Here is a 24,207-nt window from a genome sequence, read left to right on the forward strand (position 1 = left end):
TTTGGCACTCTATGCAGGCTAGATCAAAGTATATTTTTCATGTTTTTAATTATTATTTGATCCCAGGTATGCTGCTGTTTACAGTAATATACCAGCCCTCTCCTCCATAAACCTTAAGGTTTCAGGCCTACATTTCCATGCTACACATCACACACCTACAATCTGCAGCAAAGTTCAAACCTCGACATCTCGTCACACGCCTACAAACAAATACAAACCCACATACAGTTGCAGGCTAACTCAGAGCGATATGAAACATAATGTAAACGCAGACTCCCTCATAGATCAAATTAAATGTATTTATGAAGCCCTTTTTACATCAGCAGATGTCACAAAGTGCTTATACAGAAACTCATTCTAAAACCCCAAACAGCAAGCAGTGCAGATGTCGTAGAACGGTGGCTAGGAAAGACTCCCTAGAAAGGCAGGAACCTAGGAAGAAACCTAGAGAGTGTCGGGGTAGGTTCCTTGTTCCTTGTCAATCATTGGCTTATTGGTAAAATCAGCAATCAGACAATATCTTCTTTAAGTAAATCAATCAAACCTTTATTAATGCAATTGCAGACAGAACTTGACAACGGAAACACAGTACGTGTGTTTCAGAGTAAGTTCTGCAACCCCTCATGAGAGCGCAGCTGATTTTATACCTGTGATCACTCCCTGGTGGTATGATCATCTACGTCAATGTATGTATACAGCAATATGCTGAGTTAACCTTATAAGACAACCTAGTACAGTAGCTTCTCTGAATTCATTAGCATTGTCCACTGTCACACAAGATCAAAATGTCAAAACCAGACAGTGGTTACTTCTCTTTATCTAGTTTCGGTCTGACTCAGACCTAGCCTGCAAGCACACTCTTGCAACAGCTAGGGCATAACCACAAAGACTAAAATAGATGGCTTGTGGAACGTATAGTGGTAGAGTTTTTAGGCACATAGCAACCGTATCTATTATAAGGCCTGCAGAAAAACATATGAATTTTAAGGTCCCCTTAATTAATAATTGGGGGGGGGGTCAGTCCTCTTCTGGCTGTTCCGGGTGGAGACTATAAGGGTACATGGCCATTAAGGCCATATTGTTCTTCAAGATGTTCAAACGGCTCATAGATGACCAGCAGGGTCAAATAATAATCACAGTGGTTATAGGGGGTGCAACAGGCTAGTACCTCAGGAGTAAATGTCAGTTGGCTTTTCATAGTCGAGCATTCAGAGGTCGACACAGCAGGTGCGGCCGAGAGAGAGGGAGAGAGAGAGAGAGAGAGAGAGAGAGAGAGAGAGAGAGAGGGAGGGAGGGAGAGTAGAAAACAGCAGGTTTAGGTAGCACATCCTGTGAACAGTTCAGGATTCCATAGCCGCAGGCAGTTGAACAGTTGAAACTGGAGCAGCAGCACAACCAGGTGGACTGGGGACAGCTAGGACTCATCAGGCCAGGTAGTCTTAAGGCATGGTCCTAGGGCTCAGGTCCTCCGGGAGGGGAGGGAGAGAAAGAGAGGGAGCATACTTCAATTCACACAGGACACCAGACATAACAGACTGCTCCTAGCCCCCCGACACATAGACTATTGTAGCATAGATACTGGAGGCTGAGATGGGGGAGTCGGGAGACACTGTGGCCCCGTCCGACGATACCCCCGGACAGGGCCAACTAGGCAGGATATAACCCAACCCACTTTGCCAAAGCATAGTCCTCACACCACTAGAGGAATATCAACAAACCACAAACTTACTACCCTGAGACAAGGCTGAGTATAGCCCATGAAGGTCTCATCCAACGCTGAGAGAAAGATTACGTCACTGACGCAACCCACTTAAGTGATGCACCCCTCCAAGGGAGTGCATGGGAGAGCACTAGTAAGCCAGTGACTCAGCCCCCATAATACGGTCAGAGGCAGAGAATCCCAGTGGAGAGAGGGGAGCTGGCCAGGCAGAGACAGCAAGGGCGTTTAGTTGCTCCACTGCCTTGCTGTTCTCTGTCGCATCCCTGGGCCAGACTACACTTAATCATAGGATCTACTGAAGAGATGAGTCTTAAATAAAGAGTTAAAGGTCGATACCGAGTTTGCATCTCTCACATGGATAGGCAGACCATTCCATAAAATGTAGCTCTATAGGAAAAGCCCTGCCTCCAGCTGTTTGCTTCAAAATTCTAGGAACAGTAAGGAGGCCTGCATCTTGTGATCATAGCATACGTGTAGGTACAGTTCAAGTCAGAAGATTACATACACTTAGGTTGGAGTCATTAAAACTGGTTTTTGAACCACTCCACAAATGTCTTGTTAACAAGCTATAGTTTTGGCAAGTCGGTTAAGACATCGACTTTGTGCATGACACAAGTCATTTTTCCAACAATTGTTTACAGACAGATTATTTCACTTATAATTCACTGTATCACAATTCCAGAGGGACAGAAGTTTACTGTGCCTTTAAACAGCTTAATGTCATGGCTTTAGAAGCTTCTGATAGGCTAATTGACATCATTTGAGTCAATTGGAGGTGTACCTGTGGATGTATTTCAAGGCCTACCTTCAAACTCAGTGCCTCTTTGCTTGACATCATGGGAAAATCAGAAGAACTCAGCCAAGACCTCAGAAAAAAATTGTAGACCTCCACAAGTCTGGCTCATCCTTGGGAGCAATTTCCAAACACCTGAAGGTACCACATTCATCTGCAAAAACCATAGTACGCAAGTATAAACACCATGGGACCACGCAGCTGTCATACCGCTCAGGAAGGAGACGTGTTCTGTCTCCTAGAGATGAACATAATTTGGTGCGAAAAGTGCAAATCATTCCCAGAACAACAGCAAAGGACCTTGTAAAGATGCTGGAGGAAACAGGTACAAAAGTATCTATATCCACAGTAAAACGAGTCCTATATCGACATAACCTGAATGGCCACTCAGCAAGGAAGAAGCCACTGCTCCAAAACTGCCATCAAAAAGCCAGACTATGGTTTGCAACTGCACATGGGGACAAAGATTGTACTTTTTGGAGAAATGTCCTCTGGTCTGGTGAAACAAAAATAGAACTGTTTGGCCATAATGACCATAGTTATGTTTGAAGGAAAAAGGGGGAGGCTTGCAAGCCGCAGAACACTAACACCGGAAAATTATGTGGATATATTGAAGCAACATCTCAAGACATCAATCAGGAAGTTAAAGCTTGGTCGCAAATGGGTCTTCCAAATGGACAATGACCCCAAGCATACTTCCAAAGTTGTGGCAAAATGGCTTAAGGACAACAGAGTCAAGGTGTTGGAGTGGCCATCATAAAGCACTGACCTCAATTCTATAGAAAATGTGTGGGCAGAACTGAAAAAGCGTGTGCGAGCAAGGCAGCCTACAAACCTGACTCAGTTACACCAGCTCTGTCAGGAGGAATGGGCCAAAAATCACCCAACCTATTGTGGGAAGCTTGTGGACACAACATTTGATCCAAGTTAAACAATTTAAAGGCAATGCTACCAAATACTAATTAAGCGTATGTAAACTTCTGACCTGCGGGGAATGTGATGAAATAAATAAAAGCTGAAATAAATCATTCTCTCTACTATTATTCTGACATTTCACATTCTTAAAATGAAGTGGTGATCCTAACTGACCTAAGACAGGGAATGTTTACTATGATTAAATGTCAGGAATTGTAAAAAAAAAAAAACTGAGTTTAAATGTGTTTGGCTAAGGTGTATGTAAACTTCCGACTTCAACTGTATGTACGGCAAATCGGAGAGATAGATAGGAGCAGATCTATGTAATGCTTTGTAGGTCAGCAGTAAAACCTTGAAATCAGCCCTAGCCTTAACAGTAATCCAGAGTAGAGAGGCTAACACTGGAGTAATTTGGTCACATTTTTGGGTTCAAGTCAAGATTCTAGCATCCGTGTTTATCACTAACTGAAGTTTAATTTGTGTTTTATCCAGGTAGCCGGAGAGTAGAGTATTGCAGTAGTCTAATCTGAAAGTGATAAAAGCCTGTATTAGCTTTTCTGCATGATTTTTGCAATGTTTTGAATATGGAAAAAAGCTGCCCTTTGATATATTCTTGATATGTTTGTCAGAAGAAAATCAGGGTCCAGAATAACACTGAGGTCCTTCACAGTTTAATTTGGGACCATTAAGATTATTGTCAAATCCAACAGCAGATCTGTTTGTTTCTTGGGACCTAGAAATGGCAACTCTTTTTTGTCCGAGTTTAAAAGTAAAACATTTACCGCCATCTACTTCCTTACGTCTGAAACACAGGCTTCAAGAGTAGGCAATTTTGGGGCTTTACCACGTTTGATCGTATAGCAGTGAATGTTGACATTGTGTTTTCCGAATTACGTCACAAAGAGGTAGAATATATATTGAAAACAATAGTGGTCCTAAAACGGAACCTTGAGGAACACCAAAACGTACAATTGATTTGTCAGAGGACAAACTATCCACAGAGACAAACTGATATCTTTCCAACAGATAAGATCTAAACCAGGCAAAAACTTGTCCGTCTAGACAAATTAAGGTTTTCCAACCGTCTTGATGGAGTTCCCACATATGCTGATTACTTGTTGGCTGCTTTTCCTTCACTCTGCTGTCCAACTCATCCCTAACGATCTCAATTGGGTTGAGGTTGGGTGATTGTGGAGGCCAGGTCATCTGATTCAGCACTCCATCGCTCTGCATCTTGTTCAAATAGCCCTTACACACCCCGGAGGTGTGTTTTGGGTCATTGTCCTGTTGAAAAACAAATACTAGTACCACTAAGCACAAACCATATGGGATGGCTATCGCTGCAGAATGCTATTGTAGCCATGCTGGTTAAGTGAGCCTTGGATTCTAAATAAATCACTGACAGTTTCACTAGCAATGCACCCCCACACCATCACACTTCCTGGTGGGAACCACACATGCGGAGATCATCCGTTCACATACTCTTCGTCTCACGAAGACACGACAGTTGGAACCAAAAATCTCAAATTTGGACTCATCAGACGTGTGGACATATTTCCACCGGTCTAATGTCCATTCCTTGTGTTTCTTGGCCCAAGTTAGTCTCTTCTTATTATTGTTGTCCTTTAGTGATATTTTTTTTGCAACAATTCAATCATGAAGGCCTGATTCACGCAGTCTCCTCTGAACAGCTGATGTTGAGATGTGACTGTTACTTGAACTCTGTGAATCATTTATTTGGACTGCAATCTGAGGTGCAGTTAACTCTAATGAACTTATCCTCTGCAGCAGAGTTAACTCTGGGTCATCCTTTCCTGTGTCGGTCCTCATGAGAACCAGTTTCATCATAGCGCTTAATGGTTTTTGCGACTGCACTTGAAGAAACTTCTTGAAAGTTCTTGAAATTTTCCAGATTGATAGACCTTCATGTCTTAAAGTAGTGATGGACTGTTGTTTCTCTTTGCTTATTTGAGCTGTTCTTGCCATACTATGGACTTGGTCTTTTACCAAATAGGGCTATCTTCTATATACTATCCCTACCTTGTCACAACACAACTGATTGTCTCAAACACATTAAGAAGGAAAGAAATTCCACAAATTAACTTTTAACAAGGCACACCTGTTAATTGATATTTATTCCAGGTAACTACCTCATGAAGCTGGTTAAGAGAATGCGAAGCGTGTGTAAAGCTGTCATCAAGGAAAAGGGTTGCTGCTTTGAAGAATCTCAAATATAAAATATTTTTGGGATTTGTTAATTAAGCTTAGGGCTTACTTTTTCGAACATTCTGTTAAAAATCACGCAACATTTCAGCGTCCTGCTACTCATGCCAGGAATATAGTATATGCATATGATTAGTATGTGTGGATAGAAAACACTCTGACGTTTCTAAAACTGGTTAAATCACGGCTGTGACTATAACAGAACGTGTGTTTCGTCGAAAAGCCCAAGGAAAACTGATCACCAAAAAGTGGAAAAAATATCAATGCGCCACTTGCATGTATTGTCTATGGCACAGCAAATTAGATGGGGCCGAGATTGCAAGTCCTACAGCTTCCACACGATGTCGCCAGTCTTGGCAATTGCCTGGGAGTTGTTCCTTGGTCAAACGAGGAAGAGAGACCCCATTCCTTCCGGTCTCCGACAGGATGTTTTGGAAGAGAGATTTCCGACCATGATTTGAAGACGTGGAGCTATTGAATACACATCGCCCCGTGATCAATTTGATAGATTATTAACGTTTACTAATACCTAAAGTTGGATTACAAAAGTATTTCGAAGTGTTTTGTGAAAGTTTATCGTCGACTTTTTTAATTTAAAAAAATGACGTTGCGTTTTAAAACAGTGTTTTTTTTCTGGATCACACACTTTTCATAGATCGATATTTTGGGTATATATGGACCGATTTAATCTAAAAAAAGACCCAATAGTGATGTTTATGGGACATATAGGAGTGCCAACAAAGAAGCTCGTCAAAGGTAATGAATGTTTTATATTTTATTTCTGCGTTTTGTGTAGCGCCGGCTATGCTAATTATTTTGTTTACGTCCCCTTCAGGTATTTCGGGGTGTTGCATGCTATCAGATAATAGCTTCTCATGCTTTCGCCGAAAAGCATTTTAAAAATCTGACTTGTCGGCTAGATTCACAACGAGTGTAGCTTTAATTCAGTACCCTGCATGTGTGTTTTAATGCGTTTGAGTTTTAACGAGTGCTATTAGCATTTGACGTGGTGCATTTGCATTTCCTGATGGCTAGATGGGACGCCTGCGTGTCGGGTGGGCTTAAGAGGTTAAACACTTTTTTGGTTACCTCATGATTCCATATGTGTTATTTCCTAGTTTTGATGTCTTCACTATTATTTTACAATGTACAAAATAGTAACATTTTTGAAAAACTCTGGAATAGGTAGGTGTGTCCAAACTTTTGGCTGTTACTGTAGGTCCGGAGACATGTTGGACAAAACCCACTGAGTGTATGATGGTTCCGAAAGCCTTTTGGAGTGGGTCTGTGAACTTTTCCATATGAATATTGAAGTCACCAAAAATGTGAATATTATCTGCCATGACTACAAGGTCTGATAGGAATTCAAGATACTTGGTGAGGAACGCTGTACATGGCCCACGAGGCCTGTAAACAGTTGCTATGAAAAGTGTTTGAGTAAGCTGCATAGATTCCATGACTAGAAGCTTAAAAGATGAAAACACAGTCTTTTTTTTTGTTGGTACATCTTTGCGGGATGCGCGGGGGATATGGTCACAAGTCTAACCAGAAGGAGAGGCCTCATTTAACACAGTAAATTAATCAGGCTGGAGCCATGTTTCAGTCAGGCCAATCACATCAAGGTTATGATCAGTGATTAGTTTAATTGACTATGACTGCCTTGGAAATGAGGGATCTAACATTAAGTAGCCCTATTTTGAGATGTGCGATATCACAATCTCATTCAATAATGACAGGAATGGCGGATGTCTTTATTTCAGTGAGATTACTAAGGCAAACACCACCATGTATAGTTTTGCCCAACCTAGATTGAGGCACAGACACGGTCTCAATGTGGATAGCTGAGCTGACTACACTGACCGTGCTAGTTGGAGACTCCACTAAACTGGCAGGCTGTCTAACAGCCTGCTGCCTGGCCTGCACCGTATCTCATTGTTTAGCTAGAGGAGTTATAGCCCTGTCTATGTTGATAGATAAGATGAGAGCACCCCTCCAGTTAGGAGGGAGTCCGTCACTCCTCAGCAGGCCAGGCGTGGTCCTGTTTGAGGGTGTCACAGAAAGAGGGCCTATTGTCTACAAATTCTATCTTTTGGGAGGGGCTTTCTGCATGATACTTACTGTAATGTTCATTTTACTCCTTAGTTTCCTCTCTGCCACTCTCTGTGAATCGGTCAGTCAAGCCAGCCTAGCGTGACAAGCCCGAGCTAGTCCTCCACTGACTGATCTGTTCCAGTGGTTTAGCTGATCTGTCCAGGGCATAGTCATAGGAACGGTTTCCCATACACAGATTAAGCCTAGTCATGGACTAAAAACCATGCTTAAGGACTAGGTTGAATTTGTTTTGGGGAAACCAACCCAGTTAAAGCAGATTTTTAATGCTTAGTACTGCTATGCAAACTGACTGGCAGAGATGAGATGGCCCTGGGATGGGGTGGGCTGAGCTGGGCAGGAGAGGGGAGGGGAGTTCATGGCAGGACAGGACAGGACTTGGATGGGTTGGGCAGGGTAGGAGAGGGCACACACAGAGGTGAGCTGACCCCCTCTGATACCTCACACTGTCCTGTAGAGTCACAACTGCTGTGTACTGTGCACTGAGAAAGGTCAAAGAGAGAGGGGGGGATGGAGAAAAGGGAAAAGGAAGGAGAGACTGAAGGTGAGAGATAATGTGAGACTGAGTCTTATTTATATCACCATACTGCATTACTGAGAGGACATCAATAGCCCATATAACACTCTATATTTTGGGTCTTGATGTAATATCTTGCAGTATTACAGCTAAACCTATAGGTTGAGCACTACTTTGATTCTTTACTTCAGGGTTGGGCAACTCCAGTCCTCGGGGTGCTGATTGGTGTCACACTTTTGCCCCAGACCCAGCTAGCATACCTGAATCCAATGATGAATTAATCATAATTTCGGTTTAGAATGCAATTAGTTTAATCAGCTGTGTTTACAAGGGATGGGAGAAAAAAAGTGTGACACCATTCCGGTCACATGAACCAAAACGCTGTAATGAAATTATTTTTTGAGTAATATTAACGGAATGATTAAAGTGAGGATCCAAAATAGTCACAAGGTAATGGGAGAGAGGTAATAGGATAAAAGAAGGAGACAGGTATGGTGCCTAGAGTACTGGCGGGTCATCCTGCTGCTGTGGATATGGCTGTGGTTCAGGGGCCGTATGCAGGGCTGGCCCTGGGCATGAGCAACGATAATCGAAATTTGGTAGTGTAGAATTGTAGGAAGTTAACTTTAAAACATAATTTGTTCTCTTCGCAATCAAGAGGGGTACCACTAAAATGCTTTACCCGTGAGGTGAAGGGCTCCCAAACCAAATCTCGCTTCTCAGAGTAGGAGTGCTGATTTAGGATCAAGTCCCCCTTGTAATCTTATTCATTGTGAGCTTGAAGTCAAAACTGATCCTAAGTCAGTACTTCTACTACTCTGACAAGGTTGATAGTATATATATGGCCTATGGCAGGGTTTCCAAAACCCTGGTTTTTGCCCTTCCACTACAGAGCTGATTCAAATAATGAGAAAGAGAGAGTGTGAGTGAGTGAGTGAGTGAGTGAGTGAGTGAGTGAGTGAGTGAGTGACTGAGTGAGTGACTGAGTGAGTGAGTGAGTGAGTGAGTGAGAATCAATTCACCTGAACCTGTATGTGAGGGGTAGGCAACGTTTGTCCTGTAGTGCCGCAGGCACTTCATGTTTTGTTGTTTAAAACACCTGGAAGACCAGGTGTGTTGACTTTAGGCAATCACTGAGCTGATCAATTAGCTCAGTTGGTCAGGTGTGGTGCCTAGTTGGAACAAAATCCTGCAGTACCTGCGGCACCCCAGGAACAGGCTGCCGTGCTTGTTCTTTTGCCTGCAACACCTTCAGAAATCCTTTTTGGTGATGCAAATTAGGCACACCTTCCAAACACAAAATTAGTCGCTAACCGTTGGGTGATTCATTTACACATTTAATTTGGGTTCTGACATGTATGTGATATTTCACAGCTATTTAATGAAGAACAGTGTTGCCTTATGACTACTGTCCCTTTAAAATACAGTTTGAAGTACCAGCAACACCAAAAGCAGCTACAAGATGGTGCCAGAGTCTTCAACATCATTAGTTTTACTGTAAAGGCAGTGTTGATAATGATAGTTTTGGGGACTTTTGAATTAAGCTTTGGTTTTGTGTTAAAATCGTTGATGTGTTTTAATGCACTTTTTAAAAATTTGGATAATACATGCTTGTTATCCTTATTGTGTGCCCTACAAAGCATATGGTACAGCCCTTATTTGCCTATCTCACCTTAATATGCCCACCACAACTTCTGATCAAATTCTGAACTGGTGGAGTATTTAAATCAAATCATAATGGACTTTAATTGCTTGAGGTTTTTCATTATATTAAGGTCAACTTGAATAATTATCGGGACCTTTAACATCTCGGGGTCCATGGGGGGTGTGGGAGTGAGAAACGTCACCTGCTGCGGCCCGGGATAATTGCCGCGTTCAAAACAACTGGGAACTTGGAAATCTCGGATTTCCGACATCAGTGCGTTCAAAACAACTGGGAACTCAGAAACAAATGATCCCAGACTGAGAGAAATCGATTTGAACGGTCATCCAACTCGGAATTCCAACTCGGGAACTTGGGCTTCTTTCTAGAGCTTCAACTTTCCGATTTGAAGAGCACCTACTTCATGATTTGACGTCGTATTTTTTCGAGTTCACTTTTATTTGTATCTTTTTGGGCAATAGAAGCGCTCAGCATTTTGCGTGCAGACAGGTGGGGAATTTTAACGGGAACTGCTCTTTCCCCTATTTCCTCTGGGCGCGCGATTGAGGACAATAACGGCGAGCAATCCGAGATTACACCAGCCAAGCAGACACGGACCCCGGTGGCACGAGGAAGGGAGTCTCGAACCTGCTTTTGACGCCATCATATTTGCGCGTTGCTTGCGTTGCTATACAAATTAAATAAAGTGGTTTCCCCAGGGGTACTTTGGGAAAGGTGATGATTCTATGTGGAACCACAATGATTTAAAGAACCATTCGAGCTCTTCAATGGTCCATTACGGTTCACAAAAGGGGTCTTTGCTCTTTTAGGGAAAATTAAAACATAGTGAAACGGCTCATCAGAATATGTTGGGTCATGGTATGCGCATAGTTATTTTTTGTGCAACCGTGAGTGAGAGTGTCATTCCAGTTTTGTAATCTGTAGTATGTTGTGGCAATATATGTAACTATGGCCGGTAACGGTGTTTTTTGTATTAATTGAGAACGTTGTCGCAATTGTTCTCAGGGATCCGCAGTTGTTCCAGAGGTAGTTCACTTCATATTCACCTTGTCAATTAACACAATAATAACACCTAAGGAATGTTAGCAATATGATATGGCTGACAAGAATACAAAATAAAAAACGGCGGTTCTTCAAAATGATCTAGAAAGATTCGTTCAGACTGAGAAAGATTCTTTATGGAACCATTCTCCACAAAGTTAAATAAAGAACCGTAATAAAGGCTGCTATATAGCACCAAAAAGAGTTGTAACCATAGTGGAACCCTTTTTTGGTGCTATATAGAAAACATTTGAATGGGTCTTTATAGCACCGTGCATGTTCCGTGTAGAATCTTGAAAAAATGGTTCTATATTGCACCAAAAGGTTTCCGCTACGGTTACAAGCCAAATAACCCCTATCTGGCAGTATATATGTCCATTGTTTTGTGTGTATATATATATATATATATATATCTGCAGGCACCTCCTTCTCCTTTTGGAACAGCCTGTGTGTAGTCACTCGCACTTATATCCAAGAGTGCGCGAGGCAGGAGGCGGACTGAGGGCGTGAACGAAAGAGGAAGGGAGAACGGGAAAGCCACCAGAGCGCGGGACAGCACAGAGAGAGAAAGCCCTGTCAATTGAATTGAAAGAGATAGGCCTGTCCATCCAGATTTCTCCATCTCTAACCCACTCCTCAATCTCACTTTCTCACGACTTTTGGGTCTGTCCAATTGGTTATCGAGGGTTTATTCTCGTTAACGTGATCCATACCTGCCCCGAGTTTTTTTCCAGCTCCGAACCATTCCGCCATTCACCAGTGATGACCAAGAAACGACCGACCGAAACGGGGCTACGGGTGTTACACCAGCAGGCTGTGGCTTCACCGGGCAACATGGCTTGCCTTGCTCGTTTCTCACCGGATTGTGCTGAAATAGAATGCAGCTAATTTGGGTTAAACACAGAGTGAAGAGATGTCGGTACCGTTGTTGAAGATCGGTGTGGTGCTGAGCACTATGGCGATGATCACTAACTGGATGTCGCAGACGCTGCCCTCGCTGGTGGGGCTCAACACCACCAAGATCACCGCGGAGAGGGCAGGCTACCCGGACAGGAGCACCGGAGTAAGTGTCACCACAACTTTTCGTTTTTCGCGGCTTCATTTTGGCTGCGTATTATTTACCCAACTGTTACTTATGTTATTTTATTCGGTCTTAATGGTTCATTAATTATTAAACGTATAAAAGCCCTTCTCTTTGAGCTCTTTTTGTTTTTTTGCTTGACAGGGACACTAGTGTATTTTTATGTTGTGCTGTCTGTTTCCAGCGCTTGGTTGGCTCTCAGATCTTAGAGCAAATGGAATTGCAGAGGCATGGTTGATATCGTCTTTCTTAGTTTGACATCACTCGAGATAGAGAGAGAGAGACTAGTTGTAGGTTACTGTATTTTCGAGGTGAGGCGGGGGTAGCGCGCTGAGGTGGAGGAGAACAAGGGCGCCCGGTGGAAACTGAGAGCGGTAATGGACTTGGGTGCTGTCATTGATAAAACGCTGCAAGGTGAAAATTGAGTGAAAATGAAATTTCGCGGCCAGACCTTTACAGTGAAAGCAGCTGGGTTCATATTTATCTCCCGGATTTCAGGCACCCTCAGTGGGGTCTCTGATTCTCTGATCATCGAATGAAAAGCGCACCCGATACATAATTGGGTCCTGTTATTACTCGGGGCAGAAGGCTTCTTCTCTTTGTATCTTAATCGAAGAAAATGTAATGATTTATTAAACATAAATAGGCTAATTCTTCGTGAAATAAATGTTGAAACCTGTAGAGAAAAAAAATATTATATGTGATTTTACGCAATGAGGTTGAGTAAGAAATAATTAATAAAACGCACTCCTTGATAATGGTTTACGTTTTTTGTCAAAAAGCTATTTGATTAGAACATAAACCATTTCAATAATTAAACCACAAAACAGTACTATCTGGTCCGATATAAAGGTTGCACTGTAATGAAGGGCCGACATATTACAATATTACGTCGTCATTTTCGCTTATTACATGACAGACAAAATGTTGCGTTATTACATAGCAATAACTAGAGCCATGTGTTTAGATAATACACGGCTCTGGTAATAACATCCGTGTTTGCACTCTGACTTTGAGCTGTTCTCCTGTGGGATTTTTTTATATATTTTTTTAACTTCCTCTAAACCATGCACACACAAAATCTAGGGGATACAAAGTACATGAGGACGGCGTGGGGGGGGGGGTTGACATTTTTCAATCACCTGAAATAGCTTTTTCTTGTTGTCTAGAGCCATAATCATAATGCTTAATTATATGTATAAAAATATAAAATACAAAGTATATGATGACTAAAATAACCATTCGAGCTCTTCAATGGTCCCTTACAGTTCACAAAAGGGTTCTTTACTCATTTAGTGATAATTAAAATGTAGGACACGCTTAGAATATTGTTGTGTAACCGTGAGTCAGAGTGTCATTCCAGTTTGTCTCATGTGTTGTGTTAGGCCAGTATCTGCGTTTTAGTTGGTCAAAGTGCTTTGGTCTTGTTAATTGAGAACGATTGATGAAATCAGTCAGTTCTCAATTCTTTCTTCGGGGACCCCCATCTGTTCCAGTGGTAGCTCACTCGACTCAACTTGTCGATTAACACAGTAATAACACCTATGGAATTCTGACAATATAATATGGCTGACCAGAATAGAAAAAAAACGGATTGTTTTTTGAAAGAATCTATAAAATGACCTTTCATGTTGAGAAATGTTCTTTATATCACCCTACAGGTTCCATTTAGAAACGTATTAGCATGGTTCTTTATTGAACCTTCAAAAAAGGGTTCCCGCTATGGTTACAAGCCAAATGACCCATATCTGGTGTTATTTAGAACCATTATTTTCTTGTGTGTAGTTGACCATCTACCTTTTTCATTATATTCAGTCAATGCCTCTGTGAAGTGAATATGGAAAGGTTGCCAGTTGCCTTTAAAACATTCACATTTATTTACCACACTTTTAAGTTAATTGTTGGTGACCTTTTTGGTTCCCTTTAGGGCTCTAAGGTAGGGATGACAAACTGCATCCATGCACATCTATTCACTCTCAGCAGTACTATGGCCACCGGACATTTGACTCAGGTTAATATTCACTATTGGAATAGGCTTCTCTTGCACCCTGGTCATGATGTACAGTCAAACGATGGATTGTGGAATGAGTGTGTGGATTCAGGATCAGGACACTGTTGGCTTTTATCTACAGTAGTAATGAAAGTGCTACGATTTCAGATTAGTCCTGCAGATATGTAATGGAGAGAGAGAGAGAGACTGAATGGAATGGAAGTGCATCGCTTTCAGATGAACAATGCAGATATGTATGGGCTATTTCCTATGTTCGTGCCACCAGAACTGTAGATACATTTACATATGGAGCCAGAGTCTTTGGCTGAAAGGTTTTGCGATGACTAATTTCTAAGCTATCTGCACTCTAAAAAAATGCTGTACATATTTTTGGCCAACCGTGAGAGTGAATTTCCATTCCAGTTAATAAATTCTGTCGTATTGTCAAGGAATTACAAGGGTTGAGTCAGTCAGTCAAATACTTGGTGGAGAGTGTGGTGAATCGGTGGTGGCGATAATGATGATGGTGATATTGTCGTCTGTCCTGCAAAGTTAGGATGTGTTAGTTATCCTGTGAGAGGTTTTGTTCTGAAAATACTGCGGCCTATTATGACCCAAGCTTATGGTCATGTTGCAGCAGTGTGTAGGAGGGAGATGTAACAAGTGTGCAGGAGGGCACGAGACGAAGGAATGCGTCGTATCGGTGGAGAAAGTTGTGTGTTAGCTGTGGCGGTGCCCATGGGGCTGGAGATCGGGTCTCCAGTGAGACAATAGGCAGGTTGAGGTTTCCCGGGTCCGAGTAGTACAGACAGTGTCGTATGCCGAAGCAGTGAAGAGAGGGGTAGAGGAAGATGGGTACAGCGTGGGGGATCCCGAGAGGATTTCTGTGAGTAGGAAGAGACCATTAGAGAGGGATGGGAATAATATGCGCTTCAGTAAGGTGGGTTTCTTAGCATTCATAGACGTGGTCGTCAACTGAACCGCAGAAATGCAACGTGAGTTACAGAGAATTTGAGGTTGTGGCGGCAGCTGCAGAGAAGTCCTTGGGTTTGTGAGGTTTTACTGCAAAAAGATTTGCAGGGGGTGTTTAGGGGTTGTTCCTTCCTCCCAGACCTTTGGCCTGGAGAAGGATTAGATAGGGTTAAATAATGGAATTAGGGTAGTGTTTTTTTTTAGCGAGGGCTAATAATTGTCAGGGTCATTTTCCTTTTCCCCCAATTTTGTATTACCGGAAGTTAGTCGTAGGTGGCGGTGTATGCAACTAGAAGTTGGATGCGAACCGCCAACCCAATCCTAAAGTAGAAGAAGAAGTCAGTGAAAGTAACTTGAAGAGGACTCGTGATGATTTGTTTGCATTTCTTCCGTCCAGAGGGCGCGGGCGCTCACAGCCACGCACATTGGGACAATAACTATGACTTGCTTTGCTCTTTGGAGCAGGGTGCCATTAAAAGGAGTGATGGTGTTAAGTGCTGAGGAGGATCAACTGAAATGGAAGATTCCCAGGCGTATGTGATGCCCGCCATTTGGTGCGACGCAGACCCAGTGGAGAGCGTGGTGAAACAGAGAAGACACTGTCTGTCCTGCTGAGTTTTTAACCTGACAGCCATGGTTATCAACTGTACAGCAGAAATGGAACGTGAGTCACAGAACATAAACGTTGTGGTGGCAGCTGCAGAGAAGTACTTGGCATTACAAGATTTTACTGCAGAAGAGTAACACGGGATGTTGATTTGGTAGTGTTCTGTCAGCCCAGGCCGTCGGCCTACAAAAGTGTCCGTGTTCAACCTTAACATGTGTTGACTGTACAACAGAACAGATTAATTTGGAATGACATTTACTCAAAAAAATGAGTAAATCTAAGTCTAAGCCATGCCTCTATTCTTCTGCTCTGACCCGGTGGATCATAACTCAGTAACCCAACTAAGTGAGTCAACTGGCTGGGTCAAACATAACCCAACGTGTTGTCTGGCCACTATTTACCCAACACTGGGTTGTTTTTAACCCAGCATTTGTTTGAGTGTGGGCCTCATCTGGTCAATCACTCAGGGACAAGGATAGAGACATGTCACATCAACACCGTTGTCAGATCCCTATCAGATTGTGGTCAATTGATTGTGAGATCAGCACCACATCCTTTGATGACCTCTCAAGCTTTGTAGGATTCTGCATATCCAGCTTAGCCCTGTCTCAATGTGAACATGATTGGACTGTGTTCATTGTTTAATTTTGACAATCTCACACCTCATCCTTGTATTGTTAAATAGTTGGACACCATGGCCTCCCGGGTGGCGCAGTGGTCTAGGGCACTAGCTGTGCCACCAGAGACTCTGGGTTTGCGCCCAGGCTCTGTCGCAGCCGGCTGCGACCGGGAGGTCTGTTGGGCGATGCACAATTGGCCTAGCGTCGTCCGGGTTAGGGAGGGTTTGGCCGGTAGGGATATCCTTGTCTCATCGTGCACCAGCGACTCCTGTGGCGGGCCAGGCGCAGTGCTCGCTAACCAGGTCGCCAGGTGCACAGTGTTTCCTCCGACACATTGGTGCGGCTGGCTTTTGGGTTGGATGCGCGCTGTGTTAAGAAGCAGTGCGGCTTGGTTGGGTTGTGTTTCGGAGGACGTGTGGCTTTCGACCTTCGTCTCTCCCGAGCACGTACGGGAGTTGTAGCGATGAGACCAGATAGTAACTACTAACAATTGGATACCATGAAATTGGGGAAAAAACGGGTTAAAATATTTTAAAAATATTTTAAAAAATAGTTGGACATCAATAACTTTGATAAAATACACAAACTTGAGTATTTCAAGGTCTCGACCAGTTCGATTGGCTGCTGTTCCCCTCTGTTTGCATTTGATGATTGGATGGAGCGGGGTGGGAGGTTGGAGGAGTTTAACAGTTCTCATCATGGCCATATGTTCCCGTGCTTAATCCTTTGTTCGTGTGCATCCCACAGAGAGACATTATGTAAGTGCCACTGTGGAGAGACAATAAACACGGAGTACTGAGGGTTTAACACAGCTCCACCACTCCAAGTGGTTCTATATGTGACCACAAGCCTACAGTGTATGTTTGAAATGTGTGGCCAAGCTAAGCCAATGCAGTCAGAGAGCAGGTGAGGATGGAAGGGGTAGAACACGTTATTTGTTCAACAAATCCCTGACAATTGGATTATAGGATGGATGCTTTTGTTATTTTGTTATTCCATTTTTCCCCGAACACCCATCCACCCTCCCTCCCGCTCTCTCTCTTTATCTCTCTCTCTTTATCTCTCTCTCTTTCTTCCAGGTGTTGCCAGCGAACCCAGAGGAGTCGTGGCAGGTGTACAGTTCAGCCCAGGACAGTGAGGGGAGGTGTGTGTGCACCGTGGTGGCACCGCAGCAGTCCATGTGTTCACGAGATGCCCGCACCAAACAGTTGAGGCAACTGCTCGAGAAGGTAACTACACGGAACAAAATATATAAACGCAACATACAACAATTTAGAAGATTTTACTGAGTTACAGTTCATAATAAGGAAATCAGTCAATTGAAATAAAGAAATTAGGCCCTAATCTATGATTTCACATGACTGGGAATACAGATATTCTATGCGTCTGTAGTAAGGTAGGGGCGTGGATCAGAAAACCAGCCAGTATCTGGTGTGCCTCATGCAGTGTGACATCTCCTTCGCCAAAAGTTGTTCAGGATGTTGATCGTGGTCTATGGAATTTTGTCTCACTTTGTCTCACTAATGGCTGTGCAAAATTGCTGGATATTGGTGGGAACTGGAACACACTGTCTTACATGTCGATCCAGAGCATCCCAAAGATGCTCAATGGGTGACATGTCTGGTGAGTATGCAAGCCATGGAAGAACTGGGACATTTCTGGGACAGCTTCCAGGAATTGTGTACAGATCCTTGCGACATGGGGCCGTGCATTATCATGCTGATATGAATGGCACGACAATGGGCCTCAGGATCTTGTCAGCGCTTCTCTGTGCTTTCAAATTGAGTTTGTTGTCCGTAGCTTATGCCTGCCCATACCATAAACTCACTGCACCATTGGGCACTCTGTTCACAACGTTGACAAACTGCTCACACACACAGCACCATACACATTGTCTACCATCTGTCTGGTACAGTTGAAACATGGGATTCATCACTTCTCCAGTGGCCGTGGAAGGTGAGCATTTGCCCACTGAAGTCGATTACGACGCAGAACTGCAATCAAATCAACACCCTTGTGAGGACGACGATCACGCAGATGAGCTTCCCTGAGACGGTTTCTGTCAGTTTGTGTGCAGAAGTTCTTCGGTTGTGCAAACTCACAGTTTCATCAGTTGTCTGTGTGGCTGGTCTCAGATGATCCCGCTGGTGAAGATGCCGGATGTGGGGGTCCTGGGCTGGAGTGGTTACACGTGGTCGGTGGTTGTGAGGCCGGTTGGACGTATTGCCAAATTCTCTAAAATGACTTTGGAGGTGGCTTATGGTAAAGAGATGAACATTACATTTTGTGCCTTTTATTGTCCCCAGCACAAGGTGCATCTGTGCAATGATCATGCTGTTTTATCAGCTTCTTGATATGCTATACCTGTCAGGTGGATGGATTAGTCTCACTAACAGGGATGTAAACAAATTTGTTCACAAAATTTGAGAGATAAGCTTTTTGTGCGTATGGACATTTCTGGGATATTTTATTTCAGCTCATGAAACATGGGACCAACACTTTACATGTTGCGATTATATTTTTGTTCATTGTATTATTACATCATGTCCAAAGCAACACTAACCAATGACCTGTCAAGTCTTGCCTCACAGACTTCAATGGAATTATTCAACTACCCCACCACCACACAACCCACAGACAGCAGCCCACACATTCCAGCAGCAGTCCAAGACAACACACTATTTCAGCACCCTGCCTTAACTTGTTCAGCACCAGCTCCACAAAATGTACCCAAATTTACTCCTCCAAAAATGCTGGGTAAAAAAACAAACACACATGAGTTATTTAGCATTGTTTTCTTGAACATACATTGACAATAAAACACAACAGATGAACCTGATTGATGTGACTTTCCATAACTTTTATTCAGATCAGTGTTAGGAATGTCTGTCACCTTGCCTACATTTCAGCGAAGTGAATAGGACATTTGATTCAAGAAATCTTTTCAATCGCATGGTGTTTTTGTTAACTCGTGTTGAATTCATTTCCGTTAACTCTCTCGGAGTGAAAAAGACGTGGGAAGGGTGCCACGATCATATATTTCTCAGCGCGATTTGTAGCAGGTTGATTTTTTTACAGCAGTTTGTCTTACTATGTAATTGATCTTATACTATACAAAGATGAATAACTCAACATTTTCTAAACTAATCCAATCACTAAGGGTTTTGATTTATCGTGCCCGTTGCTGAGATGGTTGTTCCAGTTTAGATGGTTTAGGTGCTGTAATCGTCTTTGTTATGTCCGCCATCATAGCAGTCATTCTGAGTGCAGGTTGTGGGTGATAAAATAATCAGGTTGTTGGATATTCTCCCACTGGTTTGATTCTGATAGTAATTACTTACTGCTTCACTGACTTGTTGGTTTTATGGAGCCTGTGAGTCAGGATTTTCAGATGCGAATGGCCAGGATAGCTGATTGCCTTACGAAATGTATTAAATATGGTCATAAAGGTTTTTACATTCAATTGAATTATTTTACTTTGTTAGTCACTTGAAGGCTTCAGGGGTAGAAGGTTCTGAATGTAACAACCATGTGTCTCTCAGTAACAAACACAGTCATACTGTGGGTGGGTATATCTTACATTCATTCGAAAGGCATGCAGGCAAATATGCAAACACAGCTTTCCACCCTACCTACAGTGTTAAAATAACATCCCCAGTGTTAAGTGTTTAAAATCTAAACGCCATGTGCTGAATTAACACGTTATTGTGTTTAAAAAGTGTTGCAGCAAATTAACGTGTTCTGGTATGTACAATCTAAACACTGTGATGCATTTGGATTGGAATTCAAAATGCCTTGACGTGCTTCAAAAAAGTTTCACAGAAAAGTGTTTGGTTGTGTTTAGACCCACCTGCGGCCCCATCCTCATCCGCCCTGTTGTTCATGAGACAAGAATGGGAACCGGGAACCAGTCAGCCACTAATGAGTTCCATGGAAACCTCCACGGAGTCACCGTGGAGTCACTGTTACATCACCGCACACTAGCCAAACAACACGACAGATGATGCAAGCCAGCTCAATGCACATACAGTGCAGCAGGGATTTACAAACTCGGTCCTGGGGCCCCTCCCTGGGTGCACGTTTTGTTTTTTGCCCTAGCACTACCCAGCTGACTCAAATAACCAACTCATCATCTAGTTTGGATTATTTGAATCAGTTGTGTAGTGCTAGGGCCAAAAAACGTGGGGGGCGGCACAATTTGGAAAACCCTGCAGTACAGTGCTTAGAGAAGGAACAATTACCAAATGTTTGTGGTATTCATGATGCATGGTTTCTGCTGTTTTGGCTAGCAAATGGTAAAGCTAATCTCAAAATAACCCAGAGTGTATCAGAACAGTTGGTGAGTGTCCATAGTATTGCTCGAGCTGCCAATAAGTATGATTGACGCATAAAGATCTCTCTTCATTAGACTAAGTGATTTGTTGTCCAGTCACATCTGTGGACTTGTCTGTGGCATACGACAGGCAACTAATAATACATAGCATTATTATGGGCAGGTATAGAAATAGAGTACAGTACATACAAGAGAGGATCAGGCCCTTTTTTGTGCCACCAGTTAGTACCAATCAACGATTACCAACACAGAGCTAAGATGTGCTCTGCAGAAGTCAGACTCTGAGCCCAGACCATAGAAATAGAATTGCTAGAATGGGCATCCTATTCAAGTCAATGTTCTGTGATGGAAGAATCGGTGGCCATATTTGAGTGTAGGCATACCCATCTCCATGTCTTCCCTGTTCTCCCCAATGTAGGTCCAGAACATGACCCAGTCCATCCAGGTGCTGGACCAGCGGACACAGAGAGACCTGCAGTACGTGGAGAAGATGGAGGTGCAGCTGAGAGGTCTGGAGACCAAGTTCAGACAGGTGGAGGAGAACCACAAGCAGAACACTGCCAAGCAATACAAGGTACAGCAGCAGACCAGTACACCTACACCCACCATGCTGGGGCTATAGGGGCCATCACCATCACCACCACTCATCTGATCAAAACCACCTCCATCCACCATGGATCGGTTTATGTGTGTGCCCACTGCCCACTCTGGATATGGTCCAGCATCAGATGATAAACAACGACATTCTCAATCAAAGTCGTGGATGTGCTGGGTCCCTCACAGATAATCAATGGAGAGCACTCCCAAAAATGTCAATTTCAATACTTATGTATTACCCATGCATGTTTGACAGATGAGTATTGATATTGAAGCATTGGAGTGCTGCAAATTTCCTTCTTCTATAGTTCGCCTGGAGTGCTTTTCATATTCTCTAGGAAAAGCTCTCAGAATTGAATGCATCAGTATGTGTCAAAATGAATTGTATTGGGACTTAAGACTTTTGAACAGGAACATTTGGGAACCTCTCTTCCCGAGAAACAGTCTTCTTTCTCCACAGCAATAACCATTGCGACAACAACTACCACTGCCACTAATACTAGTAACGATAATGAATTATAGTATATGAGCTGGTACTGGGGGGATTCTAGACCATTCAGTGGGCACATGCAAAAACTATCATCAACCAGATATTAATTCATTGCTTAGCTCTCCTTCCTTCCTTCCTTCCTTCCTTCCTTCCTTCCTTCCTTCCTTCCTTCCTTCCTTCCTTCCTTCCTTCCTTCCTTCCTTCCTTCCTTCCCTTCCTTCCTTCCTTCCTTCCTTCCTTCCTTCCTTCCTTCCTTCCTTCCTTCCTTCCTCCCTCCCTCCCTTCCTTCCTTCCTCCCTCCCTTCCTCCCTCCCTCCCTTCCTTCCTTCCTCCCACTCCTCCCACTGCTTCCTTTTAAATGATTATCGACAATCCAAGTTTAGCACCCCTTTTTTTTATTGATTGATTTAACTAATCAATGAAAGAGTAGATCCACCAGTAAGGTCATAGCTAACCAACTACACCTTTTAAACCACATAATCATTAAGCTACACCTGCACATTGGTGTTACTTTCCTGGCACTGAGAAAAGCACATTTGTACATATTGTACGTCTCAACATAAACAGCCGTGTCGATGACAATTTGCGAAACAACAATTGCCACCCCCTGCACTCCTTTCGGCGTGTGTACATTTCCAATGCATGCCCCCCCCCCCCCCCCCCACCTTCATATCACAAATGCAAAAATCAAAGCCTGTTTAACATGTTCTCTAATCCAGTGTGTGCATTACTGTGTGTGTTGTTTTGTGTCTGTTAGATAGGTTAGTGAGCTAGATGTCAAAAGTATGTTATTTTCTTGCTTGCAGGGCTAACTTTAGGACATGTAAAGAGAGAAGAAGAGGCAGGTCAATCCCATGTTCCACCTGAACTGGGCTACCACAGTACTGAGCATCAAATAGTTTATGAGTGACCTTTAGCACCTTTAGTACTACTACTAAGAAACCCCACCTACCGCCTTTCCCAACCAGCCAGTCTACCTACCTATCTACCCCACCACTGGTCACTTCCTGCATGTTACTGTTGCAATGTTTTCCATCCAAAAGCTTTTTCAAAAGTAAACATTTAGTTATTTACAATGATTGATATTGTTGTTTTGATGATTATGATTATTGTTGTTTTACTTTAGTTTTAGTTTTTTTGTCTATGTATATTTGGTCACTAAAGACTACCACGTACTTACAAACATTAGCGAGGATAAAATCCCAGACACTTTGTTGTGTGTGACATGTCGACGCATGTAACCTTTTGGAGATGTTGCATTTTAAACGATTGATGACCAATAAAGCGCTTTCCCAATTGTTTCCTGGTGTACTGGGAGCTTGTGTTTAACGCAGCGGCTCGTCTCCATTAGGATGGAGCCTCCTGCTATCTCGCCGATACGGTGGAACACACACTGGGTTTGTTCCCTCAGACACACACACACACACAGGTACAAACACTGTACACCCACACACACACACTAACAAACAGGGTGCTGTTACAGAGTTGTGTATTGTCAGAGAGTCAAGATAGGCAAGGCTAGAGTAGTCAGGGCCAGATAGGTGTTCTATCTTTTTTTCTTTTGCTGCTTTTTTGGAGTCTCTTATTTTTTTGTTCGCCAAAAGCATGACACTGAACCCAGCTTATTTTAATCCTTTCAGGCCATAAAAGCGAAAATGGAGGAGCTTAGGCCGTTGATACCAGTGTTGGAGGAGTACAAGGCCGATGCCAAATTGGTATTGCAGTTTAAGGAAGAGGTCCAGAACCTGACGTCAGTTCTAAGCGAGCTCCAGGAGGAGATGGGAGCCTATGACTACGAGGAACTCCACACCAGAGTGTCAAATCTTGAGGAGAGACTCCGAGCATGCATGCAAAAATTAGGTAGGCGGAGAAAGCTTCTGACACACACTCACACGCTATGGCTTTGTTTTACACAGGCAGACCAATTCAGATCTTTTGCCAAATAATGGGTCTTTTGACCAATCAGACAGGCTCTTTTGACAATAATTGGGCGAAATATCAGAATTGGGCTGTCTGTGTAAACAGCCTTTGCACACTTCCAGTGTTCATGGACAAGTTCTTTATAGTTTTAGACTAAAGTGAGAGCTTCAGGCACATGTAGTACACACCTCAGAAACGTTCAACATCAAGGCGCACAGTGTACGCAATGGATACACAGTGTACGCAATGGATACACCTGAAAAGAAACACACAATCCCTTTTTTTTAACACATTTGAAACACACCTTAGCTTCTTCAGAGATCTCATGAGCGGACAAAACTATCACATACATGTTATCTGTGCATTATGTCTATCTTCCACACAGGTGTTTCAAAACAACTGCTTCTCAATACTGTATAGGCCCACCTTTGTTTGATCTCATTTTAAGAAAACAGGATCCCATATGTTTGCCTCAATCTAGCCTCTGTTTAGCCAATGTGGTGTAGGTGCATTTGATTGACAGCATAGATGAGTTGTATGCACAACCTACGCCTAATTTTAAAGTGTGATTCACTTATTCGTAAACATATTCTGTCACGCGTGTGCTGAACACACA

At 43.0% G+C, this 24,207-nt stretch overlaps 1 protein-coding gene across 2 annotated transcripts in view; it reads left to right on the forward strand.

The window, feature by feature from the left end:
* LOC115101084 (noelin-like) overlaps positions 1-24,207 on the forward strand; it is a 55,859-nt gene that overhangs the window by 16,749 nt on the left and 14,903 nt on the right. The window contains exons 1-4 of one of the 2 annotated variants that reach the window (XM_029620266.2): positions 11,452-12,044; positions 17,331-17,480; positions 21,003-21,158; positions 23,312-23,531. In XM_029620266.2, coding sequence (XP_029476126.1) covers positions 11,895-12,044; positions 17,331-17,480; positions 21,003-21,158; positions 23,312-23,531 — 676 coding nt within the window. In that variant the 5' untranslated portion in view covers positions 11,452-11,894. Of the gene's footprint in view, positions 1-11,451; positions 12,045-17,330; positions 17,481-21,002; positions 21,159-23,311; positions 23,532-24,207 lie in introns of those variants that run through there. The other variant, XM_029620267.1, reaches the window with a different exon arrangement.

The sequence above is a fragment of the Oncorhynchus nerka genome, linkage group LG19 (genome assembly GCF_034236695.1).
Source record: "Oncorhynchus nerka isolate Pitt River linkage group LG19, Oner_Uvic_2.0, whole genome shotgun sequence".
Taxonomy (NCBI): domain Eukaryota; kingdom Metazoa; phylum Chordata; class Actinopteri; order Salmoniformes; family Salmonidae; genus Oncorhynchus; species Oncorhynchus nerka.